This window comes from Ovis aries, chromosome 4 (assembly GCF_016772045.2).
Source record: "Ovis aries strain OAR_USU_Benz2616 breed Rambouillet chromosome 4, ARS-UI_Ramb_v3.0, whole genome shotgun sequence".
In the NCBI taxonomy this organism is placed as follows: domain Eukaryota; kingdom Metazoa; phylum Chordata; class Mammalia; order Artiodactyla; family Bovidae; genus Ovis; species Ovis aries.
The window spans coordinates 37,955,611-37,976,261 of NC_056057.1; the positions used below are offsets into that span (position 1 = coordinate 37,955,611).

Genomic DNA, 20,651 nt, shown 5'->3' on the forward strand with positions numbered 1-20,651 from the left:
TTCCCTGTTTAAAATACACATATCTCATTGACTCCTTGAGGCAATTATGTGTGGTATTTCTATTTCATAGAAAAATGTTGATACATCAAAAGAGATTTAAAAAACTCATTTTTGAGCTTACAATCAACATTTAGCACAATGTATTAGAGAATCTAGATTTTTACCACATACACCTTCAAAGTCAAATTGCAGAATAAAATGTGGGTTGTAGAAAGACCGTATAATCTCTGGAGACTGATTTTAGAAGTAAAATTTCCACTTTACTAAAGCATTGCTTGAACAGACTGTAGAAATAGAAATCAATGATTTTAAAACATTTCTACTTATATTCAGTCTAGAGATGAACTTAGTAGATGTTATTTACCCTGATACTATCCTTCTCTCTGTTTGGATCCTAAGAATTCCTCAGGAACAGAAATTAAAGTCAATAAAAAGTCTGTATAGATGTAACTAGAGATTGATCACATATGATGAATATTAAATGGAACTATATTTATATTTATATAATGAATATTTTTATTATTTAATTTGATAAATAGGATACTTTTTTCAAACAATTATCATATAACTGGCTCTATGGCTTTACTTGCTAAGAAAAACTTTAATTTCCAAGATGTATATTTGAAAAAGTATTGGAAATTATTCAATAATTACAGTTACTGACTCTAAATATTTTATCATCAAATGACTGAATTTTGGATTCAGAACTGAATCTTGTAGACATTATACATCTAAAACTACTCCAAAAATTAATATTAAAAAGTATTAGTATACTCATTTCTAAAAATCCTTACAGATATGAAGCTTTTTCTTAAACTTATCTTTTACTGAGCTTCGTTTTTCCATAATAGTCATTTACTTGCAACAATGTTTTGTTTATTTAATTGTAGAGAAAAATAAAATTCTAACATATATGGCTAGGAAATCATAGTGAAATCAAAGGCAGAACTAGTACAATCAGGGCAGAAAATTATACTTGCTTTATTCACATAGCATTACTTTTAAAATTTCCCAGCACTCAGTGACAGATACCAGTGTTACATTTCTTTTGTATCTTCCCACAATGTATATTGTTAAATAACTCTTTCTGACAGGCTAATTTCTATGAAGTTTATTATTCATAATTGCTCTTATATTCTTTTGAAGAGCCAAGGACTCTTAATAGCTCTCAATTTTGAAATAACCATGGAAAATAGGAGATTTCATACAGGCCAGGAAACCAAGTTTGAATGATTAGAATAGCAGAGGGATTGGGGCTGAAGTTCAATAGCTGAATTTATAAAAATAAATGAATACCAAGTAACAGTATATAGAAAGTGAAAAAGAAAATGAGTTTTTAAAAGTCTGGATAATCCCTGTATTATGTTCAAGGACAGGGCCAAAAAACAACAGAAGCAGATGTCCATGTTCCGAGGGATAGGATGAAAGAATCACACCAAGTTAGAAACAGAAAGGTCTTTGATGAATAGCTGATTTAGAAGCTCTTAGCATGACTACATAAGGTCAGTAAACCCTAAAGATTGCTTACAAAATATATGTATGCTTAGCTTCAGTTTTCTGGAGCAAAGAATCCATAACTTTGCTAGAATATCAAAGGGAATTCTGATGCAACATAAGAAACATGAGCTACAAAGGAGCTAGGTGACTTGACACAGCAACACACAAAATTTAAAAAAAAATGCCTTTAAACTACTGTGATGTGTAAGAAGAGTTAATTTTCCCCTTCCCAGGTTATGAGGATAGGTTCTTTTTCTGTCACCAGGCTCATATATCCTAAATCATCTTACACATCACTGTCAGATTCATCATAATATTGTACTGCTTTGATGCTATTGTTCTCCAACTAAAATTTAGAGCAAATTGCTTATTCTGGCACAGAAAACTTTCCATAGTTTGATTCCAACTTTATATATCTACCTTATTTTTAATATATGTATAGAGTCTTCATTATATAAACTCAACTTTATGTTGCTTATCATGCAAATTTTGTCTATTTTGAGGGAATTTTGTTCATGATGTTTGTGTAGTTGGACTAATTTGCACTTGTACTTTGCCCTGCCCTCTCTCTAGAAGCTCCTTTTGCCCTCTACACTAATAACCAATAGACATACAAACACACAAATGCATACTCTCAGATGCATTCACCTCCCACCAAAATATATTTCTGAAGGACCCAATTAAAATTTTTCATTCTATACTCAAACATGAAATTACCTATCCCATTTTGAACTCCTCTGGTTTCCAGTTTCTACTATCTTAGGGTATGTCTCAGATATTTTTTTGCATATTTTCCTTTAGCCCGATTTTTAAATGGTGGTTAAAAACAAGGACTTGGAAAGAGACAGTTCTTTTATCATATTTTAATCCATCTCTATAACTTTGAGTATTATAAGAAAACACCCCTGTTTCTCATCTGTAAAATTGGCACAATAATCGGGTTGTTTGAAGATTAAGTGAAAAAATATAGATGAAATTTAGGATATTATGAACACTTAGTGTGTTTCCATGTTAAGTGAAATAATTAGCAAATACTTACAAACACTGTAGTATCATATATATGTAATATCTTTATTGTTATATCATTTTTCTGATAATTTCTTGTATGCTAATTGAGTTAAATAATTAAACCTTTCAACTTCATATTCCAAACATAATCCTTACATAGTCACAGTTCAGTTTATATTTTTTGCACACATTAATGTTATATGTTTTAGGAAGCATATAAATTATAAAGTTTTAAAAATAAATATTAAAGTGTAAATCCTAAGAAGAAATTATTTATTTTTATAAGTACAAAGTTATATTTAGCAAAAGCCCAAACAGCTTTTCTTGTTTGATGTTCTACTTGCCAGCATCTCAGAGATAGTTGGAGTAATTTCTGTTAATTAAGAAAAAAATCAGATAAAATAGTTATCCTGAAATTATGGAGGTATTACATTAATAAGAATGATTTTTGAAGTTCTGCAAAGAAATATTTGATGACTTTTCACCTGAAGCTGGTTCTACTGAGAGGAATAACTATTTATTAACAAGCTTAATATTAATAATAACTGAAGAATCACAAAGCCCAATGAAAATGAAGCAGAAACAGATCTAATGACAGTTTCAATTTCCATGCTTGTGATGGGTCTGTTAAGATTTCCTATTTCTTCCTGGTTCAGTTTTGGAAAGTTTACTTTTCTAAGAATTTGTCCATTTCTTCCACATTGTCCATTTTATTGGCATATAATCGCTGATAGTAGTCTCTTATGATCCTTTGTATTTCTGTGTTGTCTGTTGTGATCTCTCCATTTTCATTTCTAATTTTATTGATTTGATTTTTCTCCCTTTGTTTCTTGATGAGTCTGGCTAATGGCTTGTCAATTTTATTTATCCTTTCAAAGAACCAGCTTTTGCCTTTTTGATTTTTGCTATGGTCTCTTTTGTTTCTTTTGCAATTATTTCTGCCCTAATTTTTAAGATTTCTTTCCTTCTACTAATCCTGAGGTTCTCCATTTCTTCCTTTTCTAGTTGCTTTAGGTATAGAGTTAGGTTATTTATTTGACTTTTTTCTTGTTTCTTGAGGTATACCTGTATTTCCATGAGCTTTCCCCTTAGCACTGCTTTTACAGTGTCCCACAGATTTTGGATTGTTGTGTTTTCATTTTCATTCATTTCTATGCATATTTTGATTTCTTTTTTGATTTCTTCTGTGATTTGTTGGTTATTCAGCAGTGTGTTGTTCAGCCTCCATATGTTGGAATTTTTAATAGTTTTTCTCCTGTAATTGAGATCTAATCTTACTGCATTGTGGTCAGAAAAGATTCTTGGAATTATTTCAATTTTTTTGAATTTACCAAGGCTAGATTTATGGTCCAGGATGTGATCTATCCTGCAGAAGGTTCTGTGTGCACTTGAGAAAAAGGTGAAATTCATTGTTTTGTGGTGAAATGTCCTATAGATATCAATTAGGTCTAACTGGTCTATTGTATCATTTAAAGTTTGTATTTCTTTGTTAATTTTCTGTTTAGTTGATCTGTCCATAGGTGTGAGTGGGATATTAAAGTCTCCTATTATTATTATTGTTATTGTTAATTTCCACTTTTATATTTGTTAGCATTTGTCTAACATATTGCAGTGCTCCTATGTTGGGTACATATATATTTATAATTGTTATATCTTCTTCTTGGATTGATCCTTTGATCATTATGTAGTGTCCTTCTTTGTCTCTTTTCACAGCCCTTGTTTTAAAGTCTATTTTATCTGATATGAGTATTGCTACTCCTGCTTTCTTTTGGTCTCTATTTGCATGGAAAATATTTTCCAGCCCTTCACTTTCAGTCTGTATGTATCCCCTGTCCAGGGATGCAAGAATTCTTCAATATCTGCAAATTAATCAATGTAATAACCACATTAACAAATTGAAAAATAAAAGCCATATGATTATCTCAATAGATGCAGAGAAAGCCTTTGACAAAATTCAACATCCATTTATGATAAAAACTCTCCAGAAAGCAGGAATAGAAGGAACATACCTCAACATAATAAAAGCTATATATGACAAACCCACAGCAAACAGTATCCTCAATGGTGAAGAACTGAAAGCATTTCCCCTAAAGGCAGGAGCAAGACAAGGGTGCCCCCTTTCACCACTACTATTCAACATAGTTTTGGAAGTTTTGGCCATAGCAATCAGAGCAGAAAAAGAAATAAATCCAAATTGGAAAAGAAGAAGTAAAACTCTCACTGTTTGCAGATGACATGATCCTCTACATAGAAAACCCTAAAGACTCCACCAGAAAATTACTAGAGCTAATCAATGAATATAGTAAAGTTTCAGGATATAACATCAACACACAGAAATCCCTTGCATTCCTATACACTAATAATGAGAAAGTAGAAAAAGAAATTCAGGAAACAATTCCATTCATCATTGCAATGAAAAGAATAAAATACTTAGAAAAATATCTGCCTAAAGAAACTAAAGACCTATATATATATAAAACTATAAAACACTGGTAAAAGAAATCAAAGAGGACACTTAATAGATGGAGAAATATACCATGTTCATGGATTGGAAGACTCAATATAGTGAAAATGAGTATACTACCCAAAGCAATCTATAGATTCAGTGCAATCGTTATCAAGCTACCAATGGTATTTTTCACAGAGCTAGAACAAATAATTTCACAGTTTGTATGGAAATACAAAAACCTCAAATAGCCAAAGCAATCTTGAGAAAGAAGAACAGAACTGGAGGAATCAACCTGCCTGACTTCAGCCTCTCCTACAAAGCCACAGTCACAATACCATACAGTATGGTACTGGCACAAAGACAGAAATATAGATCAATGGAACAAAATAGAAAGCCCAGAGATAAATCCACACACCTATGGACACCTTACCTTTGACAAAGGAGGCAAGAATATGCGATGGATTAAAGACAATCTCTTTAACAAGTGGTGCTGGGAAACTGGTCAACCACTTGTAAAAGAATGAAACTAGAACACTTTCTAACACCATACACAAAAATAAACTCAACATGGATTAAAGATCTAAATGTAAGACCAGAAACTATAAAACTCCTAGAGGAGAACATAGGCAAACCACTCTCAGACATAAATCACAGCAGGATCCTCTATGACCCACCTCCCAGAATATTGGAAATAAAAGCAAAAATAAACAAATGGGACCTAATTAAACTTAAAAGCTTCTGCACAACAAAGGAAACTATAAGCAAGGTGAAAAGACAGTCTTCAGGATGGGAGAAAACAGTAGCAAATGAAGCTACTGACAAACAACTAATCTCAAAACTATACAAGCAACTCCTGCTGCTTAATTCCAGAAAAATAAATGACCCAATCAAAAAATGGACCAAAGAACTAAATAGACATTTCTCCAAAGAAGACATACAGATGGCTAACAAACACATGAAAAGATGCTCAACCACTCATTATCACAGAAACGCAAATCAAAACCACAATGAGGTACTGTTTCACACCAGTCAGAATGGCTGTGATCCAAAAGTCTACAAGCAATAAATGTCGGAGAGGCTGTGGAGAAAAGGGAACCCTCTTACACTGTTGGTGGGAATGCAAACTAGTACAGCCACTATGGAGAACAGTGTGGAGATTCCTTAAAAAACTAGAAATAGAACTGCCCTCAGTTCAATTCAGTTCAGTCGCTCAGTTGTGTCCAACTCTTTGCGACCCCATGAATTGCAGCACGCCAGGCCTCCCTGTCCATCACCAACTCCTAGAGTTCACTCAGACTCACGTCCATCGAGTCTGTGATGCCATCCAGCCATCTCATCCTCTATCGTCCCCTTCTCCTCCTGCCCCCAATCACTCCCAGCATCAGAGTCTTTTCCAATGAGTCAACTCTTTATATGAGGTGGCCATAGTACTGGAGTTTCAGCTTTAGAATCATTTCTTTCAAAGAAATCCCAGGGTTGATCTCCTTCAGAATGGACTGGTTGGATCTCCTTGCAGTCCAAGGGACTCTCTAGAGTCTTCTCCAACACCACAGTCCAGAAGCATCAATTCTTTGGCACTCAGCCTTCTTCACAGTCCAACTCTCACATCCATACATGACCACTGGAAAGACCATAGCCTTAACTAGATGGACCTTAGTCGGCAAAGTAATGTCTCTGCTTTTGAATATGCTATCTAGGTTGGTCATAACTTTTCTTCCAAGGAGTAAGCGTCTTTTAATTTCATGGCTGCAGTCACAATCTGCAGTGATTCTGGAGCGCCAAAAAATAAAGTCTGACACTGCTTCCATTGTATCCCCATCTATTTCCCATGAAGTGATGGGACCAGATGCCATGATCTTCGTTTTCTGAATGTTGAGCTTTAGGCCAACTTTTTCACTCTCCTCTTTCAGTTTCATCAAGTGGCTTTTTAGCTCCTCTTCACTTTCTGCCATAAGGATGGTGTCTGCATATCTGAGGTTATTGATATTTTCTTTTTCTGGAGACCCTCTAATTTTCAGTTCTACTCTTTGCTGCTAATAGGATGTTGTCCAGTAGAACCTCTATGACAGTGGAAATGTTTGGATATGCAGTATTGGATTCAGAAGACTCATGTGACTGTTGCACACTTAAACTGTAGCTAGTACAATTGAAAAATAGGATTATTAATTTTCATTAAACTGAATTGCTATGTGTAGAGCTCATGGCTATTAGAATTGCACAACAAAGACCTAGAGTCACCTTTTTAAGAGAAGTAAATTCCAAATGAATTTTAGCCACGAATGGATCTCGTTCAGTAAAATATAGTATGCCACAATGTTTTTTGTGAAATCCTAATATGTCCCTTCATTGCTGAAGCCAGTAGTTTTACCCAGTATTGTTATTGCCTGTGTACTATTGTTAAATAGGATATACACAAAGGAAACTAACAAATTACATCTCCAGGAAGCTCTGAAGACTTCTCCCCAAAAGTAACTTTTGAATTTAGTCTTAAAGGAAAGGAAGTTCCCGCTGATTTTGAGGAAGGGTGAGCTAGGGGTAGTTTAGACAGAAATAAGAAAAAATTGGTGCAACAAGGGAATACCTGATAATTCATTATAACTGGCAAACAAAGTATCTTTGTAAAAAGCAGGAAAGGTGATTGAGCATTTTGAAAAAAAAGTAGAATAATTGATGTTTTAAAATAATTTTAAAATGGATGCCCAAATATTGGGTTTAAATTTATATAGCTTCATACCCAAAATGGTTATTCAATCACATATACCATTATTTTCTTTTCATTTCTTTTCCTTTTTACAAGCATCATTTATGTTTTAATCATTAACTAAAGCAACTAAAATCGCAGCTTTGTTACTTAAATTTATTACTTGGACAAGATTGAGATTTTGGAAATTTATTGCCATGATGTCACCAATGGTTTATAATTTATAAAACTTTGCATTAGACATTAGCACAGTTATTATTTCCTCTAATGCCTTACCTCACCACAGTCTTAATAACATTCAGGAAATCCAAAAGACAAAGGGGAAAGAGTGGACTTGAAAGCTAAAAATAGTTGCTGAAAACTGATGCAATCATGTAATAAAATATGGTACAATAACATATGATATATTCATAGTATCTGCTAAAGCAATTAGAATCCATGCAGCTAGATTTCTGTTCGTGTATTACTAAAAATAAAAACTATTTCAGCCCAAGTTAGACATTATAAGCTATTCAGTTTTAATTGTATACATTGGTCTTAAGAGTTCTGGTCTTATTACTTACATATGTGATCTATTTAACACTCTTTAAAATAGAGAATCATTGAATAGCAATCAGGTTTCAAAAAGCCTGCCAAGTACAGCCAGACAGTTGTCTTTGTGTTTTGCTACATATGACAACATAGAATGTACAATTATATTAACAAAGGCTTCTTTTCCAAGGAGTCAATATTTTCACACATATACTAGGTCTTGCTCATAAGATAACAGAAACAGCAGTATTGGTGTCTCTCAATATTAATCACATTAAGTTTATCAGATATATTAAGACTAGTCTTTTTTTTAATTGAGAAGTTTTAAACATATTATATTTAATGCTTTTTTTGTCTAAAAGCTTTTGAATGGACTCTGGTCTAGCTATAGGAAAAAATAATTTTCAGTGCATTTTGGGAGTCCAAAGTATTAACATATTTTTAAACACAGGTCTTAATTTCCACTGATGAAAATATAGGCAGACATTTCCACTGTAGCATGAAAGATATTAATCACTATAGGAAAGAATGATTTTATTTTGGTAACTACAAACAATGAAAAAATAAATTAATAGATATTTTTCAGGCATTCTAAGTGTTTTCTATACATTGTTACAGTAAATATTCATAATCAACCCTATGATATTTTCCTATTCTCCTTATAAAAGCAATCTGAATTTCAGAATGGTTTAGGGATTGCCTGAGACCCAGATAATAAAAGGCATGGCCAGGGATAATATCTGATTTCAACAGCCTTAGACATCATTACTTGGAAAAGGAAATGGCAACCCACTCCAGTATTCTTGCCTGGAGAATCCCCATGAACAGAGGTGGCTGGCAGGCTACAGTCCATGGGGTGGCAAAGAGTCGCACACGACTGAGTGACTATGCAGACTTCATTATTATGTATAACAGGTATGGATTTTACACTACAAATATTTGTATATAAGAAATATATTTTACTTTACTACTCAGAAATCAAATTTTAATTATTCCAAGGCTTCATATCGCTAGGCTGGAAAAGAAATTCAGTGTTACTCTTCAGTAAAATCATATAAAAATATAGAATAATTCCATGGTAGAAACACAGAAATTTGGGGAGGAGTTCCATTTAAAGGAAGAAGGAAGGAAAGGAAAAGGGAGCTGGCTTTGAACACATTACCTGGTGCCATGGCAAAATATAGTTTTCCTCTCTTAAACCATAACTGACATACTTAACCCTTCTTCCTATGAAGTCTAATCCTTTACCTTGTAAATCAAATGTTAAATACGAGGCTGCAAGTACTTCTCATATACCTTGGCATTGTCCTATTATCTTGGACACATGACCCCAGTCATCAAGTATCTCATATTTTGAGGGATAGCTCCTCTATCATAGTCAGTATAATAAATGTCTTATGAGGATAAGAAATTTATATGTATATTTATAACAATATTTTTAGTCACACTGTCACTTCCACCTGCTGCTTCCTCTAACCTTTGAGGATTAGTAACACAGACAGATTTTAATATTTTCTATCATTGTGGCAGTAGAGTATATATCAGTTACTGAGTATATTTCTTTTGTATTGTTTCTTAATTTTTATCAAAATGAAGCTAAATATTTGTTAAACTTCTATGCTTTTTCTTAGTGTGTTGCAAGAAATTTCATACCATAATTTTAATATTCAATTGCCTGTGACAAATGTGTTTTTGTAAATAAGTTTATAATTTGATGACAAAGTAACATTTTAGATAATATTTCTTTTAAGTTCTGCTGGGAAATTTTGCTCACAATGGTAAAAACATATTAAATTTTCATGTTTTTGTTGTTTTAATATGAGCAATATTAATAGAATAAGAATAAATTGTGCCTTTTTATTTTGCTGCTTTAAAAATATTGTATTCCAGTTCTTTAATCATCACAATAAACATTTGAGATTAAATATCCTTATCAACATTAACTTTTAGAAACCTAAGGTTCAGAGATACTGGTTGACCATCAAAGAACAAGAGCTCACCTCATTGGCCCAACTGGGCCTGACTCCTAACTCACTGCCATTCCTACTGTGTGTATGCATGCATACTCAGTTGCTCAGTTGTATCTGACTCTTTGTGACTCTATGGACTGTATATAGCCTGGCAGGCTCCTCTGTCTGTGAGATTTCTCAGGCAAGAATACTGGAGTGGGTTGCCATTTCCTTCCACAACTTAATGCAGTTCTGAGAAACCTCATAAAATTTTCACATTGTAAAATTTAGAACTTAGCTAAAGAACCAACCAGTGGGCTTCCCTAGTGGCTCAGTGGTGTAGAATCCACCTGCCAAGACAGGAGACGAGTTCAATTCCTGGGTCAGGAAGATCCCCTGGAGAAGAAAATGGCAACCCATTCTTGGCTAGGGGAACCCACGTACAGAGGAAACTGGCAGACTATAGTCCGTGGGGCTGCAGAAGAGTCAGATGTGACTTAGTGACTAAACAACAAGAGACAGTCATTGCTAGGGGAGAGCTATTTATCAAGTACAGACCAATGTAAGGAATGCATCGTGAAGTCGTGAAGTTGCTCAGTCGTGTCTGACTTTTTGTGATCCCATGGACTGTAGTCTACCAGGTTTCTCTGTCCATGGGATTTTCCAGGCAAGAGTACTGGAGTGGGTTGCCATTTATTTCCTTCTCCAGGAGATCTTCCTGACCCAGGGATCGAACCCAGGTCTCCTTCATTGCAGGCAGATGCTTTACCCACTGAGCCACCAGGGAAGCCCAAGGAATGCATAGATATGGTAATTCTCACACTTACAGTAATAAAAATGGAGAATACTTTTTACTTTTTCTCTCTTCTTCCCTAATTCAAATGAGTTTTAAGAGTCATAATTTGAAACTCTGCCATCAGCTCCATCAGAAATATTAAATGTTAAATAAAGTGATGTGTATTGGCTATAAAATGAACACCATTTATTATTCTAAGAATATAGAAAATGCTTTTATGTGAACAGTAGAGAAATTGCCAAAAAAGCTATCTTATTTCAGTCTGCAGACAAGTTAGTGTGCTACTGGAAAATGCATACATATTCTGACCTAATTAATTTCCAGAGCATTTATTTGCTTCTGAAAAGAGTGCTCAGAAAACCCCCCAGTTAATTCCACTGTCATACGGAAGTCTCACATTCTGAGGACAGGGTCTTAGGCCTGAGTTAGTTTGTTACCTCATTATTAAGGCTCTTGTAGTGCTTTCTGGCATACTTCCTACCATAGTCAAATGTTCGCTTCAGTTTCTGGGTGCTTGAGCCTCAGCTGAGCAGACTTCCTTGTGTCACCTTTGTGCTTACTGTCCTAAGGACACTATCTCCAGGCATACCTGTCTTAATAAATAATTTGATATTTCTGACTTAGAGAAATTGATAAGCATAGTTTCAGGTACCTTCCACCTTCCAAGGTGACTAATTTAAAAATGCTTGAGAAGCTTGTAAGCATCAAAGTTTTAGGAATGACAGAGTGGAGGATGTGGCTGCTATGACTACTTCCTTCTGGAAAGTACATACAGAAATGTGAGACAGTGTATCTTGTTACAGACATCTAATATAGTGAGTTGCTGTTTTTCCTCTATGTGAAGGAAGTGAAGGAGTCATTTTGTTTAAATTTAACATTCTTTCAAGAGCCATTAGGGTAGCTCTTAGCATACTTATGTGATAAAATGATCACTCTGCTCTTGTCACATCATGCTTTGTCCTTTAGGATTGATTTATGCACTTCCTTGCAACATGCTAAATGCCACTGAAAACCACCAAGCTAAATAGACGTTTGTCTAATAATATCTAGTTTTTACCCCACTTAGGTTATTTTGCCATCTCTAAAGATTACACAAATAATAATACCTTGATAGTACAGAAAAATGCTTAACCTCTCTATGATTAACTGGCATGCTAAAATGTTTTTATTATAAACAAACTGAATTCTTTTTCTTTTCTACAGGACAACATCTTTAAGCTGCAAGACTCACATTTTGAAAATGGCCGTGGGAAGAGCCCATATGACCCTAAACTGCGGACGGCATCTCTTTTAATAGGTACTTAATCAGCAATCAATTAAACAGTAAATTTTCTGTAGATAATCGTCAGATTTCATGTTCCTTCTTATATATCAACATTTTCCTTTATTAATCATAAAATATTCAGAGTATGTCAGTTGAGATATTTTCAAATATTTTGAAAATGAATACGAAATACTAAATGCTTCTTTGATTTTTATACTATCTAGTCTATGATTCTTTTTAATCAAAATGATTTAATAGTATCTTTAAAACTGACTGCTTAATCATATATATCCCCACTGTTGCTATTGTTTAGTTACTAAGTTGCATTTGACTCTTTGCGACCCTTTGGACTGTAGCCCAGCAGGCTCCTCTGTTCATGGGATTTCCCTGGCAAGAATACTGCAGTGGGTGCCATTTCTTTCTGCAGAGGATCTTCCCCATCCAGGGACTAAAGCTGCGTCTCCTGCATTGGCAGGCCAGTTCTTTAGTGCTGAGCCACCGGGGAAGCCCCATATCTCCACTAGACATTTACAGTTTTTGTGTTGTAAAAATATGGTTTTGATTTTTATTTGAAAGATATGTTTCAAAGGGGGAATTTTGACAATTCAGAAAGAAAGATTGAGATTCATTCTCTATCGTTAATTGTAGTCCCAAAATCTGTAACACTTTTAACACTTGGACAACTTAATCAGCACAATACAACTAAATGGTAATACAATTGATAGATTCCCCCTTATGTTACTTTGATTTGACAAAGTTCTTGTGTGTCCATCTTTTTTGACTTTAGGTCTATTCCCTCTTCCTTTTTCTTAAATCAAATCATTCTATGTATTTCCTGTATACTTTTCTTTGACCTCTTCTTTCTAATTTCATTCTTTCCTTTTTTCCTTAAATATTGCAGCTAGGTGGTGAATGTTTAGCTATAGTTCAAAAGGATAGAAGTAGAAAGATAGAAGTAGAAGAGGGAAAAAAGTTTTAGTTTGTATTGAAAGAGAATTTTTCCACATTCTTTTAAACACTCTGTACTGGGATTAAATAATACACAAAAAGTGTATCATCAATAAACAATTTTTTTCTTTTTTTGTCTCATTTAATTGTTGAGTATGCCAGCAACCTGAAACACAGAAGATTCTGTTTTTACATAATCATGTAGAAATTATGTAACTTTTTGTTTCCTTTTCCTTTTTTATGAAATATAGAAATTATTTGATAACACAACAACAATAATAGTGAAACTTTTGGGTATAAACTTTCTATTTGAATTTTGAATAATATATCTAAATTTTTAAAAGGTAAATTTAGGATATTATTTGTTGTATAGTAGGTCCATAAAGTCTTCCCTCTTTTTCTTTTAAAAGATAACCTTTTTCCTCTGTTCAACAAGACAAGACTCTGGTCATACTGTCTACACCATTAACTATGAAAATATATTTTTCCAGTATTCTCTAGTGTTTATCATCCTTTCACTGATCCCTTATTTATTAAGAATAAAACCATTATAGTATGAGTTATCTCTTCTACTGCTTTAGAAATGCAGACAATTTCAGTCCATTTGCTCCGTTTATGGAGCACTTTAACAGAAGTTTAAGACCTGAAGGAATGCAGCAGATGTAACACACTTATAATTTCCTTTTCACAGATGGCCTAGTGATTACGTGTGAATAACTTCCTTAAGCACACACACAGAAATTTGAAAAGTGTCTTAAACAAAGGAGAGGAGTCCTATTTTGTTTGAACTTGCAGTCTATACTTGTTTAAATTGCACACTGAAAGCAAAGAGAGAGAGAGATTTCTCAGAAAGCAGTATATAAAATTGTACCTAGAACAGCTTTAATTTGTGGCATGTTTCTTAGTAGGGATCTTCTTGATTATTTATTTTAATATTCCACTGAGTAAGGATGATGACAAGTAAGTATTACATAGTTCATATGGTATGCAACCACACAATGTCCATGAAGAATATGAAACGCTACAGTTTTGGTGTTATATTAGAACTTCTTTGAAAAAGTTGAATGGGTTTGTGGAAAAGAAGAGAGAGTGAGAGTGAGGGAAGCTGCATGAATCATGAAGAGGAGGTATAGCTAAAAAGAGAAGCAGCTTTTAAATGGGACCCCAGATCTGACCTAGCCAGTGCTGTACAGTGATTGAATAATTTTCGGAGATATTTACTGCCTATTGACAAAGAAGATGATTCAAGCCAATGGAAGTTAATTTCTGAATCAGTTGAATAGTAGGATGCAGAAAAATGAGCAGGCCATCATGCTATACATAGTAAAATCCCTCAAAATATTTGCAGCACCATGTTAATTCAAAAGCTGTGATTTCCTTTATTGAGGTTATTTTCTTCTTTTAAAACTATGCTATAAATTCTTCCTCTCACAGTAACTTTAATTCCCCTTGTTGGATTCCTCTGGGCATTTTTTACTTTGCTGCTTTAAAAATATTGTTTAGTAGTTTAATGGAGTTCTTTTAACATAAATGTTTTCTACAACACTTCCCAAACTTTTACATAAAAGTCACTGAAATATACAGATTGTACACTATACATTTAAAAAAATGGTTTGGGGGAAAGCTTTCCAGCCCAAAGATTTTAAATATGCTCTCCTCATTTTTCCACATAGAAGAAATTTTCAAGGTGGTTCCAGGATGCTTCTTTCCCCAATACTGGGAAGAAAATTGTACCTTTAGCTCAAAGCACTTGTAAACTGGCTAGATGGATCTTAACAGCAGATATTTTTATTTCCCCAATCCTTCTTTTAAACAGTTTTAACCTGTTGTAAGCTTTAGAACCAGATGACCACTTAAAAACTTTAGTTTGGTTTATGAAATCTGTAAGAGTTAAATATAACCTCTTTCCAAACTGCCTTGCGTTTTAAGCTGATAACTGTAGAAAATATGAATTTTTCCTGAGCAATGCATAGTTACCCATACACAGTTACCCCAGTCCTATAATATGTCCCAAAGTTTTCAAATCACCTTAGAAAAGTAAAATTTTCAAATCTGCTTTAATAAAGGGCTTCCCAGGTGACTCAGTGGTAATGAATCCTCCTTCCAATGCAGGAGACGTGGGTTCGATCCCTGGGTTGGGAAGATCTCCTGGAAAAGGGAATGGCTATGTACTCTATTATTCTTGCCTTGAGAGTTCCAGGACAGAGGAGCCTGGTGGGCCACAATCCATGGGGTCTGAAAGAGTGGAACGTGACTGAACAGCTAAAACACATAGATGCACACACACACTTTCACGATATGAAAGGAACAGTCAACTTGAAAGCAGTTTTATGTTTCTGAAATCTTCATCAGTCATTCCATCATTAACAGATATTATGAGGACCAGCTTCAAGTGTTTGGGACTTTTACGAATGGTTTATTTCCCTAAGCTAGCATTCTGCCATGTGTCAGGAAAGAACATAATTTGACATTAGACTATTGTCTCACTTGGTATTAGAGTAAATGAGGTACTCCCCAAATTAATTAACTAAAATGAGAAAATTATTTGAAGTCGCTGTTTCTTTGTATAAAATGGCATGGCCATGCAAGTTCCACTAGTTTGTTGTAAGATTTAAATAAGACAGTGTAACAACATACTACATTTGGGTATGTACATATTTCTGGCATATAAATGTTAAGTAGAAACTAAAAAAAACAGAACTGGTACTAGTGGTTGCCTGTTGGGGTAAATTTTATATTTTTAAGTTTATATCATTTACATTTATAACTATTTGAAGAATGATGTGAATTTTTAAAGGACAATATGAGTAACAAAGCCAGTATATTCATTGGCATAGAAAAGGTGCTTAATAAATGTGAAAATGTCAAAGTATTCCCATACCCTTTCACTTTCAAGAAGTAGATTTCATCCATGCCATGTGGTGTGGGTGTGTATGTGTGCGCATGAGTATGTGTGTAAGAAGAGAGACAGACATTTTTTCCTGCCTCTGTTTCTAATTACTCTGCTTATCCTGTAAAGAGAATTTGCTTAAGGTGTTAACAACATAATGACTTGGTCTTTAGGTTTGTTTGATTTTTGCTCACATCCATGTCACACTTTACACCTGTGTTAGTAATGCTCTTATTTCATCAGGAAATTTTTTTTTTTCCACCTTCTGTTTCTTCTCACCACACCCTTCTTAGGAATTGTAATCCAATACATTAACTGATCTAAGCCACATTTTTACTTCATTTTGAGCTGTGAACACAAAACACAGAGTACACATGAACTTTTGTTTTTTAACACTGCTTCTCAGGTAACACTGCCATGGTGGGAATACAGTTCACTAAACTTTTTGTTCATCTCAGGAAAGAATGCTTTCTTTAGAGATAGGTAAGAAATCTTACAGTTCAGAAAGAATGGCATATATTCAAATAGCAACTTTCATATTTGACATATTCTAGCATGTTATTTATATCTTTAAGCACTAATTTATCTTAGTCTGATATATTTTTTGAGACATCTAATTGTCTATATGGTATTTTTGTAAAAAAACTTAAAAAATTTTTTGGACAGAGTATCCATAACCACTTTTGTAATGTATATCACAATTCCTTGCATGTATTATTCTACCATCAATTTAATAAAATTGGACAAATATATTTTCTTTCAGTAGTAATTTAGTATATTTGGAAAACCCAAAAGTATGTATCTTAGCTATAATGCAATTTGAACCATTGTAGGCTAACTTATATTTAAGGTCATAAAATTGAAAAATTACACATATATTTTGATAACTTAATAGATGACATCAAACATACAAAAATGGCTTAGCAAATGGGCTTTTTAAATTAAAAAGAAAAACATATTGTTTTCCAAATATAAGCCAGCTAAGGTATAGTAGATTTATTCAACTCAGATATTTTGTTAGATCATTTCAGATAGCTGGAGAGTATAAGTCTTTAATATAAGGTGGTAATACACAGTTACATTAAATGAAATATACTCTGAGCTGATATATTTCTTCTTAAAGAGAATGCAAGAGTATGATATTCTATCATCTATACACTTGGGCCAAATAACAAAGGGGGATTTGTTCCCCTTTGTTCCCCAAGGATGAAGAATCAGCACTGATAAGAACCCTATAGACCTCTGAGCAGAAAATCTGATCTAAGGCCCGGTGTTAAGGAATAGTTACTGGACAGTATTAGAATGTGCCCTCATGGCCACCTAATCATCTGGTGACCTCCAGCTCTTACATATTAAGTTAACTCAAAAACAGTGTTTGAATAGGAGGTAACTTCCTATGACTAGAGGCAACTGGTGCTTTAGCTGCAACCTTTCTTTGGTTTCTAAGTCAACTCTTCACAAATTATATTCTTGATAATAAATTGAGCTCTTCTACTGATGAACCCTCTACGTTCTCTAAGGAGCCTACTTATCTCTTGTCAAAAGATAAAATGAGTCTTTCTGCCTCTGCACTCATTTCTATTGATTTTTTGCTCTCCTTATGTGGGAATAGATTAAAAGATAATCATGAGTTTTAACAAAGCTAAAGAAATGAATATGAGAAACGAACACCTGTCATATTCCAATAATATTTACTTGGTTGTAGTTTTTGTTATTTCATCTCTCTGGAATAGAGTTTACAGAATATAGCAATCATAATTATGAATATTACTCACATTGAAAAAGCTAAATGAAAAAAAAGATTAACTCATGATATTCTTTACTCTTCCATTTCTGATTACACCTCTTATTAGGCATGGTCTGACAACTATCTGATATATAATCACTCAGTTTTCACCTTTTGGTTGTTCTATTTTCACCTTTCCTTATTTTCATTATCTCACATATGGTTGAGAGGACAATGAGGTTCAGCAAACAATTTAATGCTTTTGAATTTTAAGGTACAGAGAACACAGATCTTCATGTGAAAGGTGTTCCAACATGAAAATGTTTGAAATTGACTTGAACATTTCAGGTTGCTTTCGCAATACATTTTAAATTAACATTCTTTTATTCATATAGATAAAAAATCACCTGAAGTTTAAAAATTCATCACATCTGTCAGTCAGTTATTTGTAAAAAGATTGTGTCAACCTTAACTAAAGTGTTAAGCTTATTGAATATAGGTTATATTAAGTAGACCATCTACATTAAAATATTGCACAGTACCTTTGAAACTTGTAAATAGCTTGTTAATAGTGTTTCTGTACTTTTCAAAAAGGATTATTTTTTTACCTTATGGGCAGATAAAACATTATTGCAGTATATTATTGTGAGAGCACATCAGTTTTGAACTTTATTTAATTAAGTAAAGAGAAGACAAGATGTTTTTGAATCCCAAAGATACCACAATATGCAATATGTCAATTTATGATGTCCCATGAGTACTGTTCATAGAGCTGGTGAATTTTACTTAATATATTGTCAGACCATCACTTCTGACTTGATTCACAACAGTTCAGAATAAGTGATAAATTTTTTAAAACTCAGTCTCTAAGAGAAGCTATCTTTTTGTTAATATTTAAAGTCATAACTTAGAGTTACTCAGTGATTCTGTCTGTGTAGCTGTCCTGTACTGCTTTGGACATTTTCCAAAGCCTGGTACATTCAAACACATCAAAGAACCAGAGGTTCTACCAGAGGAATTAACTTACTTTAAGCTCAGTCATGTCCAACTCTTCGTGACCATGTGGACTATAGCCCACCAGGCTCCTCTGTCCATGAAATTCTCCATGCAAGAATACTGGAGTAGGTTGCCATTCCCATTTCCAGCTGATCTTCCCAATCCAGGGTAGAACCAGCTGGTGGCAGATTCATCACTGTCTGAGCCACCAGGGAAGCCAAATTTAGTGTGGATCCCTGAAAATGTCCATTTTCATTTCAAAGACCTTTATTTTCAAGTGAGAATTGTAGGTGTGAACCAAGGATATCACATAAAAGATCAATTAATAAGACTTTGCAAAAGGTAGTGATAATTGAAGATGTACAGAAAGTTTCTGATTGATACATATAAAAGTCCTTTGGAAATTAGTGGTATACCAATGTTTAACTTATAATTTGTGTATGCCTACTTTGTTTTCTGAGTATTTCCTAAGTCAGTCATTTAGAAACATTAACCTGTCCAAATAATCAACAAGATAATATTACTTTTTACTGTCATTATGGTAGAATATTTGGAGAAAATATTTATTGTTTTTCTGTTGATAATTAACATAAGCAGGCAATAATGCATTTTCTGGGTGGAATAATATGAGGCATATTTTGTTTAAAGGAAAGAAAATGCCAATTTTACAAACTTCAGTTTATTAAAAGGTGATATGATATATAAGAAACTTGGGGTTAAACAGACTTGAGTTTGAACTTTTACCTTGACTTGCTACTCATTCAGCTGAGGAAACTTGGGTTTCTTGAAGTGTAAAATAAGGATAACATGTACATCATGCGATTGTTGACAGAGGTAAATGAGATAATTTGGAAGTGTTAAGCCAGAACCTGACTTCCCCACAAGCACAAATGGTATGCAATAAATATTAAGTTCTCTTTCTCCTTCTTTCTTTTTCCTTTGTGTTCCAACCTGCTGATTATGATTCTTCCATTATCAAATTCTGTCCTAGAGTTAATTCAATTTAAGTAGAAATGAATCAAGGCACAACAGAATCTTGAGCTATAGTGATTATGGCCTGTGTTTATCAAAATCCCCCCTCGTCAAATACATTTCTGTTATATTTGAGACTCTGTGGTATACTTGTTTTATGATTAGATGACACCTCATACCAAATTAGAATACTTTTCCCACTTGATGTATTAAAAAATGGAAGGCAAGAAAAGTATTAGTCTTTTGGAAATTATAGCAAAATTTCATTAATTAAGTCCCACTAAAAAGGAAATATATTAGAAATTTAATTTTTTGATTAAAGCCAAAAGTATAAGTAATATTTTACAATGAGACTGTAAAAAATAAAGATATTAGAATCATAGTAGCTTTAAACATATAAAAGCAATGTGGTACATATAATTTTTGTTTCCATTCATAATGTCCACTGACTCATATTTTACTCAATTTTTCAAAGTTAGTGCTAAATGAGTAATGAGATATTCCCTTCTACAAAGATATAGGATAAATATTAGTAGCTTTACATGATGATGCAGAGGGTGTTAGGATGGTCTTAACATGAAACTTGTACTTAGTTTTGGTTTGCTGCTGCTGCTCCTAAGTCGCTTCAGTCGTGTCCGACTCTGTGCGACCCCATAGATGGCAGCCCACCAGGCTCCTCCATCCCTGGGATTCTCCAGGCAAGAATACTGGAGTGGGTTGCCATGTCCTTCTCCAATGCATGAAATTGAAGGGTGAAAGTGAAGTCGCTCAGTCCTGTCCGACTCTTAGCGACCCCATGGACTGCAGCCTATCAGGCTCCTCCACCCATGGGATTTTCTAAGCAAGAACACTGGAGTGGGTCGCCATTGCCTTCTCTGAGTTTTGGTTTAAGTTGCCTTAATTAAAGTTCGTGTATGTGGTTTT

The 20,651-nt window shown here is 33.8% G+C and overlaps 1 protein-coding gene across 4 annotated transcripts in view; it reads left to right on the forward strand.

Annotated features, from left to right (window-relative positions):
- The window catches only part of SEMA3A (semaphorin 3A), a 548,751-nt gene that overhangs the window by 432,261 nt on the left and 95,839 nt on the right, over positions 1-20,651 (forward strand). For all 4 annotated transcript variants that reach the window (XM_060414987.1, XM_042248468.2, XM_060414985.1 and 1 more), the window contains one exon: positions 12,135-12,228. In XM_060414987.1, coding sequence (XP_060270970.1) covers positions 12,135-12,228 — 94 coding nt within the window. The remainder of the gene's footprint in view (positions 1-12,134; positions 12,229-20,651) is intronic.